This window comes from Sapajus apella, unplaced genomic scaffold, assembly GCF_009761245.1.
Source record: "Sapajus apella isolate SASKATOON/1434 unplaced genomic scaffold, GSC_monkey_1.0 scaffold3, whole genome shotgun sequence".
NCBI classification, from domain to species: Eukaryota; Metazoa; Chordata; class Mammalia; order Primates; family Cebidae; genus Sapajus; species Sapajus apella.
Genome location: NW_022436943.1, coordinates 40636955 through 40660613, shown reverse-complemented (window position 1 = coordinate 40660613; position 23659 = coordinate 40636955). Strand labels below are relative to the sequence as shown.

The 23659-nt window shown below is 35.6% G+C and overlaps 1 protein-coding gene and 1 long non-coding RNA gene across 2 annotated transcripts in view; one reads left to right on the top strand and one right to left on the bottom strand.

The window, feature by feature from the left end:
- SLC30A8 (solute carrier family 30 member 8) overlaps positions 1-11909 on the bottom strand; it is a 43759-nt gene extending 31850 nt beyond the window's left edge. Inside the window, exon 1 of the mRNA XM_032252455.1 lies at positions 11331-11909. Within this exon, the coding sequence (XP_032108346.1) occupies positions 11331-11401 (71 nt within the window). The 5' untranslated portion in view covers positions 11402-11909. The remainder of the gene's footprint in view (positions 1-11330) is intronic.
- LOC116532866 overlaps positions 1-23659 on the top strand; it is a 95948-nt gene that overhangs the window by 32012 nt on the left and 40277 nt on the right. The gene's annotated exons all lie outside the window — the stretch shown is intronic.

Genomic DNA, 23659 nt, shown 5'->3' with positions numbered 1-23659 from the left:
ATGAAGACAAGAATCAAACTTGGGGGTAAGGCCCTTGGCAATGCCACAAGGAGGAAAGTGTGAAAATGTGGGCAAATTTTACTTTTGTGTGTGCCTCCCTGTCTTGGATTATAAGATTAGCGAATATGGATATGCTTTTAGCTGAGACTGCTCCTTGAAGCACTAAGCCAGAAATCCAAAACTGGGCTTCATAAGGTCCGTTGAAATTGTATACGTTGTGTTCGTGTGTGTGCATGTCTGTGTGTGTTATGTGTGCGTTTTATGGGTAAGGCAAGAGTACAGTCTTCACTTGGCTACTAAAAGAGTCTGTGACTTCCAAGAAGGTAAAAACCAAAGTTAAGATACATTCCTTATCATCTCATTAAAGCAAAGTTATCTAAGTGTCTCTAGATGCAGAACAGACTCTTGATCTGAACAATGATGTGAATTTTAAGTATTATTTTAAGAACAAAGTTATAAAAAGAAAATGCTATGATGCAACAAACAAGCCCACTGAAATGTGAATTTACTGTTAATGCACAAATCCCAAAAGATTCCCATGCATTCAAATATGGCCAAAGCTTTAAAAATTAGGAATAATAAGCCAAAGAAATTTACTGTAGCATCAAAGAGAAAAAAGATGGAGAAACAGAGATGCAAAAATATGGAAATATTAGAAAATTTGATGTCAATATCTAGAACTTTGATTTCATCTCCAAAAATAGGATTTAGAAAATGGGACTTTATTTTTGCAATCTTGGAGAAACTTTGATTTTTTAATTTTGTTTTTGTTTAGTGGTACAAGTTACATTCCTTTGCTTCTATTTCCAAAATAATGTTGGTAAAATTTTTATTTTTTACCCTCTTATTTCAAGTGTTGAGTACATAAAATCACGGTGCTTTTATACTTTCATATCACTTTTCCCAAGAACCTCAAATTGCTATTCTACTTAGAAGGGGAGAGAAAAACCTCAGTCCCACCATGAATTTCTAATATTTCATTAATACATCATTAAATATTTATTGCATACCTACAAAGGTCCTGCATCATCAGAAGTGTTAATGAGACCATGTTGTATGAGACAAAGTTTCTTCTCTAAAGAACTTGTATTTTAGTAGAGGGAAACAAAGAATGAATGAATTAGTAGTAACAGAGGCTATATAGTATGATGGATGGTAAGCAGGAAAGGGAAGATGAACTGCCTTAAATGGGGTGGGAAGGGAAGACACCTCTACGGAGGTGATATCTCAGCGGCAAGTTATAGAATTACCAGGAAAAAAACTATGTGAGTGAAGGCTATCAGAAGTAGAGGGCATTTGCTGGAGCAAAAGCCCAAAGGCAAGAAAGATTTTCTTGTTCAAGCACTTGTCTCGAACAGCAAAAAACTACATAGGTTGTCCTGTGGCATAAAGAAAGCATGAAATGGAAAGAGGTCAAAAAAGTAGACAGGGGTCAGATTTTGCAGAACACGGCAGGCCATCATGAAGAGTTTGATTTAATTCAAGGTCTAAAAGGAAAAATGTGGCAGGTTTTGAGCTGGGAAGTAATATTACATGGTTCACATTTCTAAAATGATCACTTTGGGTACTGCCTGGAAGACTAGAGTGTGGAGGATCAAAACATAGAAACCCTTAGGAGGTGGCTATAGCCAACACATAGGTGACTTGGATCCATGTGGTGACAATAAAAATGGAAAGAAGTAGACATATTTGAGGGACATTTGGGAGGTGGAGTCAACAGGACTTGCAAATCAATAGCATTAGTTAAGGGAGAATAATAGAGAAAGATGACTGATTGGTTTCTGGTTAGAGTAAGGAAGAGAAGGGCATGCCAGTTTCTGAGTTGGGGCTGAGTGGCAGGCAATGCAGTACAGAGGCTGAGAGCTTGGGCTCTGGCAACCCACCACCTCAGCTGAACTCCCAGCCTTACCACTGACTAGTCATCTGACTGTATGAAAGTTACTTAACCTCTCCGTGCCTCAGTTTCCTCATCTGAAAATGGGAATAATGATAGCATCTCTGTCATTGGCTGGTTGAGAGATTTTTAGCTAATTGATATAAACCACTTCAAATTGTGACTGGGACAAGATAAGTGCACAAATTTTTTAATTATTTTGCTATATTCATTAACCACATTACATTATTATTGTTCTTTAGGAAGGATAAAGTAGGCTATACTGCAAAACAACTTTCAGGATAAACATTTTTATAACAAGACTTAGATAAAAAAAAGCAAACCAATTTTTTGTTTCTCTTTTGCCCACATCTACTATTCCAGATTTTACTCCAGTGACATCAGCTTTGTATGAATTGACCCTGGAGATTGACTGTCCATTCCTAGACAGAAGATAAATATCAAAGAGAGAAAGAATATTCCTGTAATCCCTTAGCAGTTCTTCACTTCTGTTTTCCTGCTTCACCATTCTCCCTGTCTGCCCTAGAAATAATCCTGTATGCTCCATCCCTGACACCCTGTCTTGAATATAGTAGATGTTCAGTACATATTCTTGAGATTATATTTCACCAGTGTTTATGAAATAGATGAGTGATGTGAAAGTAATAGTTAGAAGGGTGAGAACTACAAATGTTTACAGAATCAAATGTCATGTTTTGTCCTAGACAAGCATTCAATCACCCACCCTGTTTTAAGCAACTTCATTAAGCTATAATTTGTGTACTTTGGGAGGCCAAGGCAGGCAAATCACTTGAGGTCAGGAATTCAAAACCAGCCTACCCTGCATGGTGAAACCCCATCTCTACCAAAAATACACAAAAATTAGCCAGGTATGGGGTGGGTGCCTGTAATCTTAGCTACTGGGGAGGCCAAGGCAGGAGAATCACTTGAACTCAGGAGACAAAGGTTGCAATGAGCTGCGATCATGCCACTGTACTCCAGCCTGGGCAACAGACCAAGACTCTGTCTCAGAAAAAAAAAAAAAAAAGATATAATTTGTAATATCATGGAAATGATCTATTTAATCTGTATAAATTAATGGTTTTCAGTATATTCACACAGTTGCGAAACCATTACCAAAAAAGAAACCCCATATTCATTAGCAGTAATTTCCCATTCTCCTTACACCCACTCCCAGGCAACCATTAATCTACTTTCTGTCTTTACAGACTTGCCTATTCGAGACATTTCCTATAAACAGAATCATATAATATGCGGACTTTTGTGAATAGCTTCTCTCATTTAGCATCATGCTTTCAGGGTTTATCCATGTTGTAGCAAATATCAGCATGTCGTCAGTACTACCTTTTATTTCCAAATGATATTTCATTGTGTGGATACACACAATTTTACACAGTCAGTTGATGGATATTGGGTTGTTTCTTTTTTGTTGTTTTTGACTATTCTGAATAATGCTGCTATGGAAATATGTATAAAAGTGTTTTGTAGAAGTGTTTTCACTTCTCTTCCAATCTGGCAATGGAATTCCTGAGTCATAAGATAACTTTATGTTTGACATTTTGTGGAACTACTGGACTGTTTTTCAAAGCACAGTACAGTGTATGAGAGTTCCTATTTCTCCAAATCCGTGCTAACACTTATTATTGTTTTTTTTATTATAGCCATCCTAGTGGGTATGAAGCAGCATCTCATTGTGGTTTTGATTTACATTTCCCTAATAACTAATGATATTGAGCGCATTTCATATGCTTATTACACATTTGCATGTTTTCTTGGAGAAATGTCTATCAATATTCTTTACATATTTTAATTGATTTATTTCTATATTTTTATTAATTATAACAGTTAGTTTATATATTCTTATACACATCCCTTGTCATATATGTAATTTGTAAATATTTTATCTCAATATGTGCCTTATCTTTTTATTTTCCTGTATTATTTACAGAACAAAATATCTTGATGTTCTCCAATGTATATAATTTTTCTTTTATCACTTATGCTTTGGGTGTCATGCAAGTAAACCATGTCCTAACCTAAGGTCACATGTTTTCATTTAAGGGTTGTATAGTTTTTGCTCTTATATTTGGGTCTGTAATCCATTTTTTTAGTGAATTTTTATAGTATGGTGTCAGAAAGGTCTACAAATTAATTCTTCTGCTTATATATCCAGTTGTCCTAGCAATAGTTGTTGAAGGCAATTTTCTTTAACCATCGAATTGTCTTGGATCTTTGTTGAAAAACAATTGACCACACATATAAGAACTTATTTCTGCACTGTGAATTCTATCCCATTGCTCTATATGTCTATGTTTATGCCAGTATCACACTTTTGTGATTACTATAGCTTTGTATTAACTTTTGAAATCAGGAAGTGTAAGTCCTCCAAAGTTACTCTTTTTCAAGATTCTTTTGCCTTTACTAGGCTCCTACTGGTTCCATATAAATTATGGGACTAGCTTAACTTCTTCAAAAAGTCAGTCAGGATTTTAGTAGTAATTGCATCAAATTTCCATGTAAATTCTGAGAATAATGTCATCTTAGCAATATTAAGTTTTCTAATCCACAAACATGGGATATGTTTTCATCGATTTATATCTTTTAGTCTTCCTTAATGTTTCTAATTTTGTAATTTTTAGTGTAAAAACTTTGCACTTAATTTGTTAAATTTATTCTAAAATATATTATTATTTTTATACTATGGTAAATGAAGTTGATTTCTTAATTTCATTTTCAGATTTTTCATTGCTACTGTATAAAAATACAATTACTGTTTGTATATTGATTTTTTTTACTGTGACCTTACCAAACTTGTTTATTAGTTCTAAAAATTTTTAATGGATCTTTTGGAACTTTCTACATATAAGATAATGTCATTTGAAAACAATGATAATATTAATTCTTTCTTTCTGATCTGAATGTCTTTTATTTTGTTGTCATTCCCAGTTGTTCTGGCTAGAACATATAGTACCATGTTGAGTAGAACTCATGAGAGTCGACATTTTTATCTTGTACCTGATATTGGGGGAAAGCTTTCAGACTTTCACAATAATTATGATAAAAGACTACACATTGGTTCAGTGTATACTGCTCAAGTAATGGGTACACCAAAATCTCAGAAATCACCACTAAAGAGCTTATCCATGTAATCAAACACCACCTATTCCCCAAAAATCTATTGAAAAGGAAATTATGATATGAGCTGTAGGTTTTTCATAGATGCTTTTGAAGAAGTTTTATTCTATTTCTAGTTTAGCAGGTGTTTATATAATTAAAGGGTGGTGTTGAATTTTGTCCATTTCTTTTACTGCATCTGGTGAGATGATCATGTGGGCTTTGTTCTGTATCCTATTAATATGTTGTATCATTGTGATTGTATTTCAGATGTTAAATTAAGCTTGCATTACTCAGATAAATCCCATTTTATCACTGTTAATAATTAACTTTTATATGTTGCTGGATTCAGTTTACTTGTATTTTTTGAGGATTATTGCATCTATGCATAAGGGATATTGTTCTGTAGTTTTATTTTCTTGTGTATTTCCTCCTTTTTTTACTGTCAGCAGAATATTGACCTCATAGAATGAGTTAGGAAGTGTATTTACATCTCTTCTATTTTTCGGAAGAATTTGTGATGAGTTAATATTAATTCTATTTTAAATTTTGGTAGAAATCACCAGTGAAGACATCTGGACTTGGGCTTTTTTGGGCAAGGTTTTTTGAAATTTATTAATAATTCAATATCTTATTAGATATTCTATTTCTTCTTAAGTTCATGTGGTAGTTGGTGTCTATGAATTTATTCATTTCATCTGTTATATAAATTTTATTTTTTGTAGTTTACTATTAAATCAGTTAATAGAAGAAAGGAGAACAAATTGTTTGTCTTTTATAATTACCCACATTATTACCTTTATTGGTGCTATTTTTTTTAGTATTGATTCAACTTAATATCTGGCATCATTTATTTTAATATTCCTTCTTTTACCATTTCTTTCTTTACTGTTTTTTGTAAAGTATATCGAGCAACAACTTACCTTAGATTTCATTTGTCTTTATTTAACCTTTGTTTTAGGAAGATAGTTTAGGTGAATATAAGATTGTTAGTTAATAGAGATTTCTTTTTCTTTTACCACTTTAAATGTCATCTCACCTCCTTTGCTTCTGGTAGAAGTTGGCTGTTTCTGATTGGGATGCTCTCATATATAAGTCTTCTTTTTCTTTCTTGCTGCTTTCAAGGTTTTTTATTTGTGTTTTGCTTTTAAAGTTTTACTATAATGTGTGAAGGTGTAAATATATTTGCTTGATTCTTCTTAGAGTTTGTTGTCCATTATGAAAGTTTAGATTAATATTCAACAAACTTCAGAAGTTTGGGGCCATTATTTCTTTGACTATTTTTCTGCTCCTTTTTCTCTCTCCTTCTGGCCCTCTTATTATGCATATGTTAATATATTTAACAACCTACCAAATTTCTCTGAAGCTCTGTTGATTTTACTTCATTCTATTTTCTCTTTTCTTCATGCTGCATAATATCTTCCAATCTATTTTCAAGTTCAGTGATTCTTTCTTCTTCCAGCTTCTATGAGTAGAGGTCTACTGTTGAACCCCGCTAGTGAAATTTTAATTTCACTTATTGTATTTTTCAGCTTCAGAATTTTCATTTGGTTCTTTTTTTAAAAAAAAAAATAATAATCTATAACTCTTCATTGATATCCTCAATTTTATGAGACATTTTAAATCTTACCTATCTTTAATTCTTTGTTCTTTGATTTTCTTTAATTCTTTTAATGTATTTATAATCACTGTTTTGAAATATTTGAATTCTATGTCCAACACCTGGACTGTTTCTACCGACTGCTGTTGTTCATCATGTATAGGTTATTCTTTCCTTTTTTATATATATCTCAAAAAATGTTGTTGCATTCTGGGAGTTTTATATAATATATTGTAGCAATTCTGGATACTGATCTCCCGTGTGTTTTTTGTTCTTGTCTACTTACTTGATGTTTTATTTGTTTGGTGACCTGGCTTTTCTAGTGGACATTATTTCCTCTGACTTTCCCTGCATGTGGAGCCTCTGTTGCCATTCCTCAGAGGATTCATCATTGGATAGATGCACAGTCATTCTTATCCTCTACAATTTCCAAAGGATAATAATCACTTTAGTTGTGTTCACTTTGACTGTTTCTTTCCACTGTCTCACTGTTAAGTGATTGTTCTGCTTGTATTGGTATCACACTCAGATTTTGGCCTTCTTAATTGTTTGCTGAACTGTTGCTCTACTGTTTTCAATAAAACTCTGAGGTATGAAATGACCAACAATCTGATCCAATTAAATTTGGTTTCTTTATGAATTACTCTGCTTCAGCTACTATAATAATATTTCACAGAATGGGTGGCTAAAACCACAGAAATGTGTTTCCTCACAGTCCTGGAGGATGGAAGTCCATGATCAAGATACTAGCAAATTCACAGGTGAGGGTTTTCTTTCTGCCTAATAGATGTCTGCCTTTTCGTTACTTCCTCACACAGTCTTTCCTTAGTGTATACTCACAAAAAAGGAGAGAGAGTGAGCTATCTAGAGTCTCTTCTTATAAAAACATTAATTCTGTCAGATCAGGACCCCACTCTTATAACCTCAATTAACCTCAATTACTTTCTAGGAGGCCCCATCTCCAAATGCAGCCACACTGGGCATTTGTGCTTCAACATGTAATTGTGGTGGACATAAACATTCGATCTATAACAGGCTTCTTTACAGGGGTAATATTTGAGGCCAAATTTTGTGGCTAGTGCCAAATCCAGGAGGGCATTTCTTCCCTGTGTTTTTTCTGCCTGTCTTGTTTAACTTCTAGCTGGTCTGCCACTAACTCGTTGCTATCATGAAGCAACAAGCCTACTCCTAATTGCTCACCAGAAAAATCTTCACTGTTTTCAAGTGTCCCTATGCTTGAAATGCCCCCATGCTCTCTTAGAAATAAAATTTCACTTGTGTATCATCAGTCTTCTAAGGGAAAGATACATAGCCTCTATACTTATGGGCTGCCTCTCCCATGAGTGGTACCTTTACACCACTGCACCAGAGCAGGCAGAAGAGACAGTGACCTACTTCTCCTGGAGCACTACTCTTGCTCCACAAGTGGAGCACTGAATGTGGATAGTAGTCCCTAGTCTTTTTTACTTGTGCCTCCTGGAATATATCCTATGCACTATGAGTGATCCAGGGATATTCAGGACCTTGCTGCTCCTGGGCCAGAGATTATACCCTATGAGAGGAGGCTGGGTGGAGGAAGGAAACCATAGTCCTCTTGGCCATGTCTACAATGAATAGAATTTCTGCAACCTGAAGTTGGGGCAATATGAGATTCCAACAGCCTTTTGCTCCAGAGGTGAACTATGATCTTCAACTAGAAGCTGGGAGGAGAGAAAGCCCTGTCTTTTGACTACATCTACTCAGAGTTGAGCTCCCATCATACTGTGCTTGGGGAAGAGGAGAGGTTAATGGAGCAGATCCTGGCTCAAATGCCATAGACTCACTTCTTACTGAGATTTAGTTTTCTTGAATAAATAATTCTTAATTTTCTGCATGCCCTTAAGACAACTTCTAGAGATTTTCATATTTTTAAAAATAATTTTCACCTGTTACATAGTTGTTGAAAAGGTTCTAGCACTATACCTCTACCATCTGTCCCTGCCCTTACTTCCTCTGCACTTCTTCAACATGTGACTTAGGAAAAAGAGAAGCTTGATCCCTCCCATCTAGAACCAACTTTTTTTTTCTACAATGAACCCAAAGTACACATAATCCAATCAATATAACAAGACTTGGAGGGAATGCAGAGGGTGAAAAATATGATTCATGGCACCTACTAGGTCCAATATTACTACTTCCTGTGGTAAAATGTCTGTAAAGATTACCTCCAGCAATTCCTGTCATCCTATATACACATGCAATCAAGAGGTGAAATCTATTTCCTCACCCATGAAATCTGAGACTTGGGACTTGCTTTAACCCATAAATTGTGATAAAAATGATACTGTGCCAGTTCTGGGCTTAAGCTATCTGAGAACAGTCAGCTTCCACTATTACTCCCTTGCTACCCTGGACTGCCATGTAAGGAATTCCAGGCTAATCAGATAAAGTGAGACACCATACAGAGAGATAAGCCGTGGGAAGAAGAATTAAGACCCCTGCCCCAGGCAAAAGCCAACACTAAGATCTCAGTCTTGTGAGTGAAGCCACCTTAAGACTTCTAGCCTAGCCCAGATATCAGCAGAATGCAGCCTTCCATTCCAGCTAATCCCACATTGAATGCTGCCCAAATCCTGACCCAGAGAATCATAATAAAACAGTTGTTGTTTAAGCCACTACCTTTTGGGGTAGCTTGTTTATCTATTGCACAGCAATAGATAAATGAAACACTCCACTTGTGGAATTCGATAATAAAGTTTTCTTCTGATTAAGTTTTGTAACAGCTGGTAACAATTTAAATAGAAAGCCAATAAGTGGGGAAAAAAAAAAAAAGAGGAAGAAGAAGAAAAGAGGAGAAATAACAGGGGACAAAGTTATCTATGATTAATAGGGACAGAACAAAATAAATGAGATAGACTGGGATAGGTAAGGAAAAAAGTGATTAAGTGAGGGGATTCAGGGACATGTGACCTAAGGAAGAAATAGATTAAGGATTCAGGAGCCCACATGGTGGACGTATGTGTACAGGAGATGTAGAGGGAAAAGGGGAACAACAAATTAACAAGCAGGGGACCTGGGCCCATAGCCCAATTCTGTTGTAATTAGCCACCTGCCCTCAAGACAGGCATTATTCTAACCTCAAGAAAGGCATTTGTTCTATCTGGCATTGAGTTTCCTACATAGTCAAATGAGGGATAGAGATAAATAATCTCTTGCAGATTTAATTTCTTTCCCTTGACAAGAAAATACAAATGACTTTGACAATTCTTATAAACACTGTGTCCTGAAAACCACACCCATTTATGGGGTGAATGAGACTTTGTAACTCTAAGCGGCTGGCTTATTTGTGCAATAGCCTATGTTGATAGTCTATGTTAATGAGAAGGAAAATATTACTATTTCAATAATTTAGAGATGCTGTATTGATAGTGTCTGTAGGGTTAACAATTTCTTATCCAAGATTTCTGCCTGACTTGCCATGAGGCTTTGTTTTTTATGTTAATAACCTCAATAAATCATATCTAATATTTTCTAAGAAAAATATTCAAATGTGAGACTGCTAGATTCTTTGTTTCAAGCCAAGTCATAAACATCCTTTTTATAAAATCTCTTTGCTGTTGTTAAAATATTTGATGCTATCAAACATAGTATCACCACTCCTTAGAATATTAATTTGGCTTTGTGAAACAAGAACATTACACGTATTATTAATGGGTGAGTGTTCTCTTAAATTCTTCTAACATGAATTCTTTTCAGATTTTTATTAGCTTATTTATATTCACTGAATATGTTTCTTTTTTGAACCCCATTCAGATTCAACTCCTCAAACAAACCAAGCTCACATTCTTATCTATGTGAAAGTATATTCTCTGTCCAATTATCTCAGTCTGGAAACTTTCCTTAAACCTACTTCTATGTAGGTTATCCCTAACCCTACTTTAATTCCTTTTATTTTTCAGCTCTTAGCCTATTACTTCTGAAAAAGCTTCCTTTGATTCCAAAGTCCAGTTATTCTCGTTGAACGCCCTCAGTATGACACGATTACACTCTGTTATAATTGTCTTGTTCTAATACGTATTTCACATTAGACTAAGTTTCAAGAGGACAAAGATATGAGGCTAGATATTTTTTTCTTTCTCATTATAAGTCCCACACTTAGCACAGGTGTGTTCAGTCAATGATTGTTAACCAAGTGAAAAATGAATGAACGTATTGCATGTGACACTGTGGGAGATATAAAAAAGAAATGGAATACTTTGTAGAACATTAAGATCAACTGTATTTATTATAGGTATGTATGTTAGTAATGATATTTTATGAGTAAGAAAACAATTCATTTTAAGATCAATACAACCACAATTTTGCCATATAGTTGAAGTCTTAATTTTTTCTAAATATAATGTAATAAAATTTACTGTCTATCTTAAAATTGAGAATAATTGAGAAAGGAAAAGTAAACACATTAGATTAGATAGGTCTGTTTGCTGGAAGAAACACTACAGATGAAAAGCACATCAATAAAATGTGTTCTTTATGCACTTAGGAAATTTAAGGAATCAAATCAACTATATAAAGTATTGAATTTTTCAGAATATAAAATACATGTCAGTCAACAACTTACAAAATGTTTCAAAGTGCCTCCAAGTTGCAGAGTAAAAGTTTACAGTTCAGAAACAACGAGGTATAGGAATTAATTAGATATTCAAGAGAGAAAATTGTGAAGCAGACACAGACATCTATTACCTTTCTAGTGTGAAAGCGTACATCTTGGCGGCTTTATCGTTCACAAGATACGTTCTTTCAAGAAACTCCATGATGGCCAGGATCAGAATTGCTGCTGTTATTGTTGAACTTACTGCCCAGCTTTGGAAGCAAAGCAGCACTGCAATTATTTATGCACTTTCTAAAGAAAAGAATTAAAAGTCTCCAGAAATTAAAATAATGAGCTTCCTACATCAGTGTTGTTGGTAGGTCTTCTAAAATTATAACCTCCTTGGAATTTTACCTGGCTTCATTGTTTTCACCTACAAAAACTGCTTTTCTAGGGAGACTTGCTGGTGGCATTATATGAAGTGTGCATGTCTTTCACATGCTATCGGACTCAATTGTGCTTTCTAAGAGGTCGAGGAGCTCAAGAGTTTGCTACTAATTGCTGATGTAGGGTTTTGACCTTCAGAGCACACCTCGGTGAGCTGCAAACAGCTGCTCTTCTGTACACTCATCTGTTTTTTTCTTTTTCTCTCCCTCCTCCTTTTTCTGGACTCTTTATCAGCCTAAAAGTATTTCTTTGGAATTTAGTTCTAAGATGACCTCTAAACAGCTATCAGAATTTACTTGTCTCTCCTAGGACTATTTTGGGATTTCACTATTGAAACAGAGGACAAGGGTCAATAGTTTCCGAAACCAGTAATCTGAAAACAGTTCTTGGTACAGCAGCTTTGAAATCCTTTTGACCGGCAAGAGGACAGATTCTGCTTCTACATAAATAACAGCCTTCCAAAATACAAGAACCAGAGTGAGCTTTGTTCTCCCTGGCCAGGGTACCCTCTCCTAAGGATCAAGGATTCACCCAAGGAAACCCTATCAGGCATGCCAGTTCCAACTCTCAGGAATGAAGCCTCTGAGTTTCTCCTGGGAGACCTCCAACTCCTCAACTCCTAGGAATCAGCATTTTCCTTCATTACAAAGCACTTTGCTTCCAAAATAAGAGAAAGAACTATAGCCTTATGGCAAAAGCCTGGACAAACAGTAGGCATTTGTGTGTGGGCAAAGGTTTTAAGACCTATACACACATACACAAGGGCACAGAGGGAGGGGGTTGCGTAGACTGCAGAAGTAGAGGAAACCCCAGACCACTAGTTTCTTGTCGCCTTTTCCTTCCATAAGCACTAGCCTTCTAGTGAGAAAACTCAGAGTAGTTAAGTCCCAGAATAACTCAGTGGCCCAGTGTCACAGGAAGTTGCCCATCATACTGAGCTGAGATCTCCCACAATGGCCTAATAAAATAATATTGTCCTCTAAAAGGAGGATGGGGTTCAATGCCAATTGTCATAGGCAGTGACAGAAGTCACCTTTGGTTCAGAATGAGAATATTAGGTCTCCTATCACATCTGTGGTATAGCTATAGCTCTTATTATCTTAAGATTTTAAACACTCCCATCTATGGCATAAATTTTAATGTATTCTCATATGACTCCACTCTTTCACTAATCCTTAACTTTGCTCACACAGTTGGGAGCCCCTAAGAGGCTCTGAGAGAGCCTTTTCCTTGAAAGTGAAGACATTGACATCCTGGGTCTACTGTTAGCAGAATAAAAACCGATGTATTTTTTCTCATATGTTCTCACTCTTAACTTTACAAAGTAATTGGTTATTCTGTGGAGGCAGAAGTAGAAAACCAGAAAAGAATAATTAATCCACCTGTGTGACACAGTCCCATGCATCACAGCTTGAATCATTTGTGAATAGTTTCTAGCACATATGAGAGAAATAGAATTCAAGTGAATGAATATTAAAAAATGAGAAAACTACTTCAAATCAGTCTGAAATTCATTAAGGGTACAAAAAAGAGATAATATTTTTAAATCAGGAAGAAGAATATTTGGCTATAGATATCAACAGGAAATCAACAATCTGGAAGTTTGAGATTCCTCAGTGTGAACTTTGCCCCTAGTACAAATATGGATATACAGATCTATACGTGTCTATTTATGATTCTGTGAGTGTGAAAGATACATGCCAGGTGGTTACCGTGGATTGCCTGTGGGTCAAGCATCAAGTGAGAGTAGGATGGGGTTGATGTAGGACAGGGAAAAGTGGAGATGGGAAAAGAGAGAATGAGAGACCCAAGTAAAACAAAAAATACTGCTACCCCCTGCCAAAAATGTATCCTATGATCTCTTCTATTTATCCGTAAGATGAACTATATAGGTCCTATGTGGTCTAATATCAGCAATTTTATATGGTTCAACTTAAATATATATGTGCACATATATAGATACCTAAAATATGTGTGTGGATATGTATGTAGCTTTTACTAATAAAATGTACATATTTATAAAGTATTGGGAAATTAACCATGATTTTCATCAAAGATTTATGAATTCCAAAAGTTACTCTTGAAGATGATTACCATAAAGCAAATCTTCCGGTGTGAGTAGCATAAGAGCGGGGAATAGTAGATTACAGCAAATGAAATTATGTTTAAAAAGTAAGTTTTGCTGCTATAAATTTAGATGCAGATAAATTATGATCAAAAATTACATGTTATTTAATGTAAAATATGCATCTGCTGATCACCTTATCCTCTTACAGGTTCATTTTAACTGCACCATCATTCCCTCTCTCAAATATTTTATCAGCACAATATTTATGAAAAATCTCCCTTCCCCTCTGACTAACCTTCACTCTACTTTGGCATACACTGTCCACAAGGGCCAACCGCCTAATTAGGCTCCACGAGCAGCAGAGAATATATATTTGAAAAGCAACTTGGATCAAAAAGGAAAATCCCATCCCCTGTTGACATTGGTTTTAGTGGGCATTACGATGCTCATTTCAGTTTCCTAGCCAACCGGCTTCCAAACCATTCTGAATTACATGTTGTCCTCTCCGCCCACTCTCCTTCACGAGCTTGGAGTAACTGAATGGGCAACACACAATCTATACCAGCTACCTGTGGAAATAAATATTCTGTCAGCCACAAGAACATCACCAACATAACTGAAGAACTGGTTTGACTTTTCAGTGCTAGCTATTGTCAGCAAAAATTTCCTAATAGTATGTTACAAACAGTAGCTAATACTTGTGCAAAAATAATTTCACAAGGGCCTTAAACATTGTTGGATATTTCACTTGCAGAAAGAATGCACATATTTATACAAAGCTACCATCATTATCCCTAGACACTAGAGTACCAAGTACTTACAATTTGTGTTACCCATATTTAAACTCATATTTCAGAAATGCTTCATATTGCCAATGTTTGGATGCAACCATCTTCTTTAAATCAGACAGAGAAATGTGCATTTTTAAATAATAAATGTGGACTTTCATTATGTTTTGCTTTTTCCTGATTGTGTGGCGAGGCAGTATGGTGAAGCTGTTTAACATTTGGGCTTTCAAGCTGGGAAGACACTTTGAGTTTCCGTTTGACCACTTTCTTAGATGTGTGACTTTGAACACGTTGCCTGACCACTGTGTTTTTTCACTTTCTTACCTGTAAAATGGGAGTATTAATTGAATGCATCTTACAGAGTTCTTGTGAAAAGGAAAAGAAATAATATGTATAAAATTTCTTAGCATAGTCTCCAGTTTTATATAATGTGAGTTTCTACACACTGGGCTATGTCTAAGAAAAATGTTTTGGCTGTTGCTGAGAAATTGGCCTCAGCCTTAACAGAAGGCTAAGAATTACCTATGAATGAAGCATCCATCAAGGAAATAAAGGTTATTTTAAAGGAAGATCTGGGGACTTCAGCTATCAGCTCTATGACTGAGTAGATTTCTCAAACCCTCTGGACTCTACTTTCTCAAATTAGATTGATGTCTGCCTCATACTACCCCCTCACCAGCAGAGTGCTATTCAGAATGATCTTCACTATGAAGCTGTCTTCCACAACAGGGGAGGAAATTCAAACTCAACCAGCGTAATCACCCACTAAAGATTCTGGACTTATGCATTCTCACATAACTATAAAGATCTTATTATTTCCAAGTTGGGTAGTATTTCCTTAGCAAGGTAGCTTTATGGTTATTACTACAGTGTGAGTATTTCAGAAGTTTCATCTAGAAATGTGAAAACGACATAAGAAATTTAATTGGATTGTATTTTAGAGAGCATTATGAAAATTTTATTTTAATCTAAAGCAAACATGTATAAAACACAAACCATTTCCAATATTTTACACATTACTTGAAAATGGACTGAAAGCCATATGACTTTTATTTCCTTCTTGATAAATTAGGACCATATAATTTTTTTACTATTTCTATTTTTAAAGAGATTGAGCTGTAGAAATGTTCTGGTGAAAACGCAATTTGTATTTGTTAAGAATAGAAAGACTTGATAAAATATTGATACTAAAAGAATAAAAGAAATATTTTATTATGTCTCAGATGCAAATAAATGATAGATAAATGAACATTATGTTGTTGGGGAGAAATATTGGCGGTAGGTGGTTGAAGTGTTTATGAAGTGTATATTTCTTCAATTCTTCTCCATATACCACACTTCTTTTTCAATGCACTCTGCAAATCTGAACTAATTCACACTTAAAAGTACCCTCTAGGTGAGACATGGCTGGTTATGTCTTAATAACTCCGAAACAATGGTCTTTTGGCTTCATAGTCTCACAACTATATGTCTTTTTAATTTTATTTATATAAAAAAGCAAGAGAAGATTACAAAGAATGAATCCATTATTTTGAGGCATTAGAATAGAAAAAGTAGATAAAAAATATGCTTTGTAATATTCCAACTCCTTGGTCTACAAATGCACAGAGCATCACTGAAAACTGAAATACCAAATGCTCAGGTTTAATAACAATAATAATAGAGCCCTCTTGTCATTTTCTGAAATGCCAGTATTTAATTTTCATGAGCACTGTTTATTTTTTTCAGTGATAGGTTTTAGGGACTCATAGTTCATCTTTGGGAGATGGATTTTCACAGATAATCCCCAGATGAATACCAAGAGAGCAAAGGCAAAGCTCATCTTCTCCTCCAAATCTCCTGGCCTGGATTTATTTGACTCCTGGCTGACAATACTGCCTCTCAGGAGATAGCCCAGGAGACAAGACAAAGCTGCCTCAAAGCTTTTCCCTGAAAGACTGAACCATTGCTTTTCACATTGAATCCAAAATGCATCAAGGGATGGCAGCTGCCTTTCCAGCTTGGAAGCATAACCACAAGGTGTTACAACTAATTCATCTCTTCTTTTGGTATTAGTGAATTTGTTCCAGTAAGTCTACAATTTAAAATGCTGCTAATCCAATTGTAGCAAATCTCACCACTATGATCAGGAGATGAGTTATTTGAATCTGCATCCAATGAAGACAAATGAAGCATCATATCACCTTTTGCAACCTTAAATTCTTGACCAAGTGACCCAGATATTGATCACTGAGCCAATAACAGGGGCTTCCATTTTCTTTGTAGTCAGCTAACTCCAGAAGAGAAAAATATGTTTATTTAATTATAGCAAGCAAACACAAGACATTATTGAAAACATATTTAGCAACAGATTTTTAAAAGCATTATATACCTAGGATAATATTCCTCTATACCATTCAGAATCTAAAACAAAGAATATTATTCTCTGAGCCTTCACCAGAAATGTAATACATTATCATTCACGAAATAAAAATTTCATTTAAACTTTCATATTAAACTGTTAAAAAATAATATCATGACACAATTACAATGTTTTCCCATTTTAGGTGTTACATATATAACAAAAATCAACATGACAAACAATATGAAGTTTTTCATAAGAGTTGTTAGAATGGAATTTGGAATAATCTGCATGTCCTAGTCACAAGTTAGTTTCCAAGAAACCTAGTGAATAATGAACTGAGACATGCCTTAAACTTTTCCTATGGAAGGAAACAAAAGTAGAAATCAATTCTATGATTGACATGATGTCCCAGTGGATACTAATTTTCCATCACTTCTTAGAACCATCATTATATGGATGTTGCTGACAACAAATGAAGAACATTTATTTTTAATCCACTTTATACCATACAGTCATTTCTCCTAATCTTTTAATAAACACCAGACTCCCAACTAAAGTGAGCTACACTGACTAGTCCTGAAGTCTGAGCACAATGGATTCACTGTCTGCTCAAACACATCCTTTGCAGTGCTAACTGGCCAGATGAAAAACCCTGGAGCATTCTACTTTTATCCAACGTATTCATTAGCCACTAATTGAAACTCCTTGCTGGGTAAATGTGATTATCTAATTGCTACCCAACAGTGTATTAAATTCTGCTTTGAGAATAGTTCTTCTCAGGACTACCACACTTGACACCGAATCCAGCCCAGGCACCCTAAATTTTAACTCATGTTGCTGCTGAAACAAACATATTTTCATGCTGAATACATTCAGTTGGTATACTTAGAGGCTGTGAGTTTGAATTCTCTCCCTCTCACTGATTTTCAGTGTATCACTGAATATATTTGCTTCTTTCTGCTCCAATTTCCTAACCAGAAAAAAAGTGAGTGACTCCACTGTGAAATCTCAGAAGGCTCTTGTCAGTAAAAATAATCCTCTTCCTCCTTCAAATTAAAGGAAACACTTTCCAAGTATTTTGTTGTGTACACTATTTACACTAAGGATTAAGAAGTCATTTCTTGCTAAAATAAATAAAATGTGCTACCCATTAAATGCCAGCTAAATAAAACGTTTAACTTTTTTTTAATTTAAAAAGTAACACGTGCTCAGCAAGGTGTTTTAAAATTCAAGAGATTAGGTAATGGACAGCAAGTCTTCTTACTCTAGGCAACAACTTGGGGAACATATAATTTTCTAAAAGAATATTCTGAATGTCTTTATGAAATTCTTTGTGCATTTATGAGCATACACACACACACACACACACACACACACACACACACACACATACTTTTTTAAACCAAATTTGCAGTCTCGTGACTACTAAGGTAGCATCAGTAATGAAGCATCAATAATGAGACCATTTCCTTTCCTGTGGCTACTGATAGGAAACTCCCAGGCCAGTCCTCTGCCTCCTGGACTGGGAAGGTGTGATGCTTGTGGCCGCTGTTCCATAATGCCCTCATGAGTCCGCAAGTGCATTCCCACTTCTCACTCACCTCTTGTTTACTAGCAGATTGAACCGGCTAGGCTACAGTTCACAAAAGTGGTTTTTCACTGGGAGAAAACTGAAAGAAGAAAGCAAGGAGCCCTAGGAGATAACTCAGGTAATTGCTCAACCCAATAATCGCCACATCCTCTTCTGTACATGCCTTAACAAAATTCCTACTTCTAATGGCTAAGTGCTAAACTGATGTTATACTCAAGCAATTTAGACAGATGTAACTTCTGCTCTCTGAGAATTTATATAAGAGAGAATAGCCTTTGAAAAGAAATGCATTTGGTACCAGGTAATATACATCTCATTGCAAGCTTGTAATATGTCACACAGCATTGCCAACATTTTATCCTTAAACTATACAAATTCATTCACAAAACCAAAATAAAGAGTGAGGAAGGAAAAAAGTGAATACCTCCAGGCCAGTTACCTTCAGTATCAACACTAAAAATTAAAAATGCCTATCTTAGCCCTTGGGATTATTAGATCTGACTCTCAGTCAAAAACAACATCACACATCACACATCATCTGATAATTTCTCATGGCTTTCATACTCTCTAGAGCCTGGAATTACAGATACAAACTTACAATATTATGCTGAATAGTTGGCCAACTTAAAATGAAACATTTACTTAGTCACGTAAATTAAAACATTTTCCTGTCTTTCAGGAAAATATCACAAGAAGGTGAATCTTTTTCTGCTTAGATTGAAGGCAATGTTATCTTTGTTGCTCTACGCTGCAGATCTCTTTCATGAAGAGTTTTAGTTATTGCTCTTCAGCACAGTGTTTACAAACACTCAGCAGCTGATTATTCAGTAGATGAGAGGAAATGGGAAGATTACCAAATAAAAAGTAATTTAAAACATTATGAAATGTGAAAAGGCTAATTATAAGTGTGAACTGCCCATCATTTTTCCCTAAGAACTTCCACATGAGACTCCTTTTTCCTAGGTTTCAAAAATAATTTGGTACACATACCAATTAGGCTTTAGAGATGTTTAGCTAAAATGAATGTATTTATATACCTGTGGATAATCTCATAAACAAAAACCCAAAGACAGGTCCAGTGGCCTGTCTTCTAGAGAGAAGTATGGTGTGTAATTGACTGTAGATAGTTTCCACTGAACTAGCTGCTTTGTTTTTAACATTGGCACTCAAGAGTAAGCTTCAGTTGCCTGGAAATGGCGCTACAGACAACTCCAGTCCTGTCGCCTTTGCTTTGAACATGTGCTCTCCCGCTGGCTGTGGACATGATTGCTGCATTCTCATCCTGCCAGACATCACCTCCTCAGACAGCCCGTCTCAAATGCCCCTGTGAGAAGCACAGTGAGCTCAGCCATTTCTAGTTTCTTCTTTCCACACTGCGCTCTTCATTCCTTTCAGCGCCCTTATTGCTATCTCTCTTCCCTCTTTAATTTTGTTTGTTTGTTCCTCATCTCATCTACTCCTATGAGAATATAAACTGTCAGAGGCCAGGGGCTTTGGCTATTTTCACCCTGTTGTTTCACCAGTTCTTCATAAATGGTATCCAGCATATCATGGGTGAAGAATGTATTTGTTATAAATCGATAAATGGATGGACGGATGGATGGATGGATGGGTGATGGATGGAATGTACTGATGAGAAAGCCATTACATAGAGAGCGATTCAGAGTAAAGCCTTTGAAGTCAGGTAGACTTGGGTTCCATTCACCAAACGGGTTATCAAAATCTTTCAGAACCTGTTTCCTTATGGGGATAAATGATTTTTCTCTAATCCCAATTTCTCTAAAATAGTTATAAAAATTAAATGCAGTAATTTAAAGTGAATTTTGTATATGAAGTTCATACTAATTGCTTAATAAAGACTATTCATAGTAATACTTCATACATAAAACCAGTCTGTTACCATTTAGGCAATTCTGCCTCATCAAATAAAAAAGAAAATCACAAAGTATTTTCAGATCTAGTTGTCAAGTCAACTAACATGGAGAAAAAGCTATACTAGATTGGACTTTTCTGCCATAAAAAATCATAATATTTGGAGTTGGCAAGAATATTAAGCTTGAAATTGCACTGCGAACTGGCAGGTTTTTGTTTCATCTGTGCTTCTTTGAGTAGGGGAACACAGCTAGACAGAGGGGAAGATCACTGAAGCTGATGCATTCTAGAAGAAAAAAAACTCCGACATTCACTAGATCAATTATGATACACCCAGATCCTATTATTATGGATCCTATTTTAATATTTCTTTACTAAAACTTGCAGAATATATTTTATTCTAGTGCTATTTAAAGTACATTTGTACTGTATATATGCATTCTTAAATATATGTGGAGAGAGCCAATTTATTATGAGACATGAGGAGTTCTACATTATTTCTCATTGGTGCAAAACTAATTGGCTTTTCTCAGTCATTGCACAAATATTTATTTTTCCATTTTATCATTCTTGTAATCACAGCTGAAATTAGGAAAGGGCACAACCACCTGGCAAAATCTGGAGCAGGAAGCTTTCATTTCCAAGCGTCCTAGCCACATTGATTTTCCAACCTCAAGAGATGCTGCTGATAGAGGTCCTGACAGTGCCACTCATGCTAGTAGCACAAGTTTCCCATATACATATCCATTCACAAAAATATTTGGTGAATTTTTCTCTTGAGCTAAAAAGACATTCCTAACATGTTACTGCTGTGTGAGGCTCAAGAAGTAGAACTGGAAATTAGTGGCATAAACTACTGATTCCTCTGCTGACAACATTAAAGTCATATAAATCTGGGCTGGTGTGAAATGGGGAATAGTAAAAGAATGGAGTAAATGAAAATAACCAAAACCCACAAGACAAAACTACATTTCCAAATTTGGAGACTAGATTCAAGAATCTCAAATGCAATAATGGCAACACCAAAACTTATTCTGATAAAAATCCCGTGTATATTCTGATTAAACGCTCTGGAGATCGCTTGCTCAGTTTGTTAGTTTTTAACCCTCATCCCAAGATGCCTATCAAATTATTTTCCCAAATAAAAAGAGTTCTTTCACTAAAAAGAAACTCTGATGTTAGAGTTTTGGCATCTCAATCTTTTTTATTGTTGATGTTTTCCCTCATTTCATTAGATGTTATGTATGTAACAATCTTTACTGATTTTTTTATTTCAACTTTTATTTTAGATACAAGGGGTAAATGTGCAGGTATGTTCTGGGCACAGGGAGGACTTCTCTGCCCTTTTTTGATTTTTTTTTTTCTGGGCACAAGGGAAGACTTTTCTGTCCTTTTGAGATTGGAAATTGGATATGGTCATGTTGATAATTCTGCCCAGTGGGTTGAGAGTGAAAGTCACATGAACTACTTTCTGGTTGAGGTATTTACATGCCAATGTGAGATCCCACAGCACTGGTTTTGTCTGCGGTGGCAGACATGAAAGCCTCTGTAGAAATTGAGCCTGCATGAGCCCACGTGCCAGAATGGTAACAATGAATCAGCAGAGCCCATCTACTGACCTGCATTGGGCTTGTAACATGAGGGGAAGCAAATCTTTGTAGCTGTAAACATCTGAGATCTGTTACTCATTTGTGCAGCATCAACTAGCCTCTGACTAATACAGTATTCTTATTGTAAAAGTGTGGCACTATCCTTTACTCCCCTCTCCTTATAATTAAAGATTCATCTCTCTAGACCAATTGTTACAGTCACAGGAATGAGCACATAAAACAGGTTCTATATTTTCACTGTATTATGTCTGAGTCTTAATGCATGAAAAGGCACTACTTTTGGAGAATGTGCTCCTGGGAATCAGTTGGTTGTTACTCGCGTCTGCACCCTTCCCTAGCTTTGCCTCTCCTTGAACATCTCCTGTCAAGAGCCTATCATGTTGAAATTAACCAGACACTTCCTTCTCAAACATATAATAAGAATGTGCACACAAAGGGTGAGAAATGAGAGGTTTCCCCACAGCAAGTTAACATGCCAACTGCACTAGCCACTACCCAATGCAAGCTCTTTGCTCAGTTTCCTCATCAATAGTTTCCAAAATCGTCAGTGTCCTTTCAGTCATTTAAAAATGAATTGGGAAATTAAAATAAGCATCTATAACTATGTTGTATAGCAGATCTTAATGTGAAGTACATTAAGAATGACATATTGTGTAATAAAATTAAAATGTGGTGATATTGTATAACTGTGTCAATTTACTAAAAGTCATTGAATTATTCACTTAAATGAACTTTATTGAGGTGAATTATACCGTGAAAAAGCTGTTGAAAATGACAAAGTAAAATATGTAATTGCTATAAACTATAATTTTAAAAATCAAATATTGCTTTACATTATGTAACTTTTATATTACCCTTCACATAAAAGATATCTTATAAACTTTTATTTCAGCATTTCAAGAAGTGTGATCATTTTCCCAGGGTATCAATGCCTAATAATGAAATTCGTTCAAGTTTCTAATTAATGCTACATTTAAAGATTCCTTCATGCTATTTTAATATTGATAGCTTGTTTATGTAAATGTCATTCATTAGTCTCATTCTGATGTCTGTTTGTGCATTGCATAAGATCAGCTAGATTACATTTTTAAAACATGAAGGCATCTGGTCAGGGAATAGACCTTTAATCTCTGTGTCATCTGAGTAAATGAGAAGATTGAAATGTAGACACATTCTGTCTATCTGTTGCCATTATTAAAACTTAGGCCCAGAAGAAGATGGTTAGTTTCCCAATGTCAAGGAGCAAATGATGAAAGTAAAGGAGATGAAGCCTGACCTGCAATCTGCCCTCTAAGATGATGCAGAAGATGGAGAAACTTCCCATTAATTCATTCAACTAATATTCATTACATGCCTGGTCCATGCCAAGCAATGGGCTCAGTGATAAAAGTGCAACAGTGAATAAGTCCAACAGGTTCCTCTCCAATGGAGTGAATATCCTAATAATATAAAGGAGTGCCCAATGAATTTTAAAAACAAGCTCCATCATGATTTGGGAAGCAATTGACTCAAGGATTTCTAAACAGAGGAGCAGAGTCCGTGGAGGGGAAAGGAGACTGTGGTCCTCTGTGGAAGAAAGGCAGAGTCTGGTCTTCAACAAGGACGCCAAAGACACAACAAAGCTCTGGGATGCTTGCCAGAAAAGAGACGTAGACTTTGATAAGGGAGTCTTCACCAAAGCACCCAGGTCCTACTGAAAGAGAGTAAGACAATGCTTAAAATTGCCTGCTTCAACTATGGGTTCATCTGGGGCCACAACAA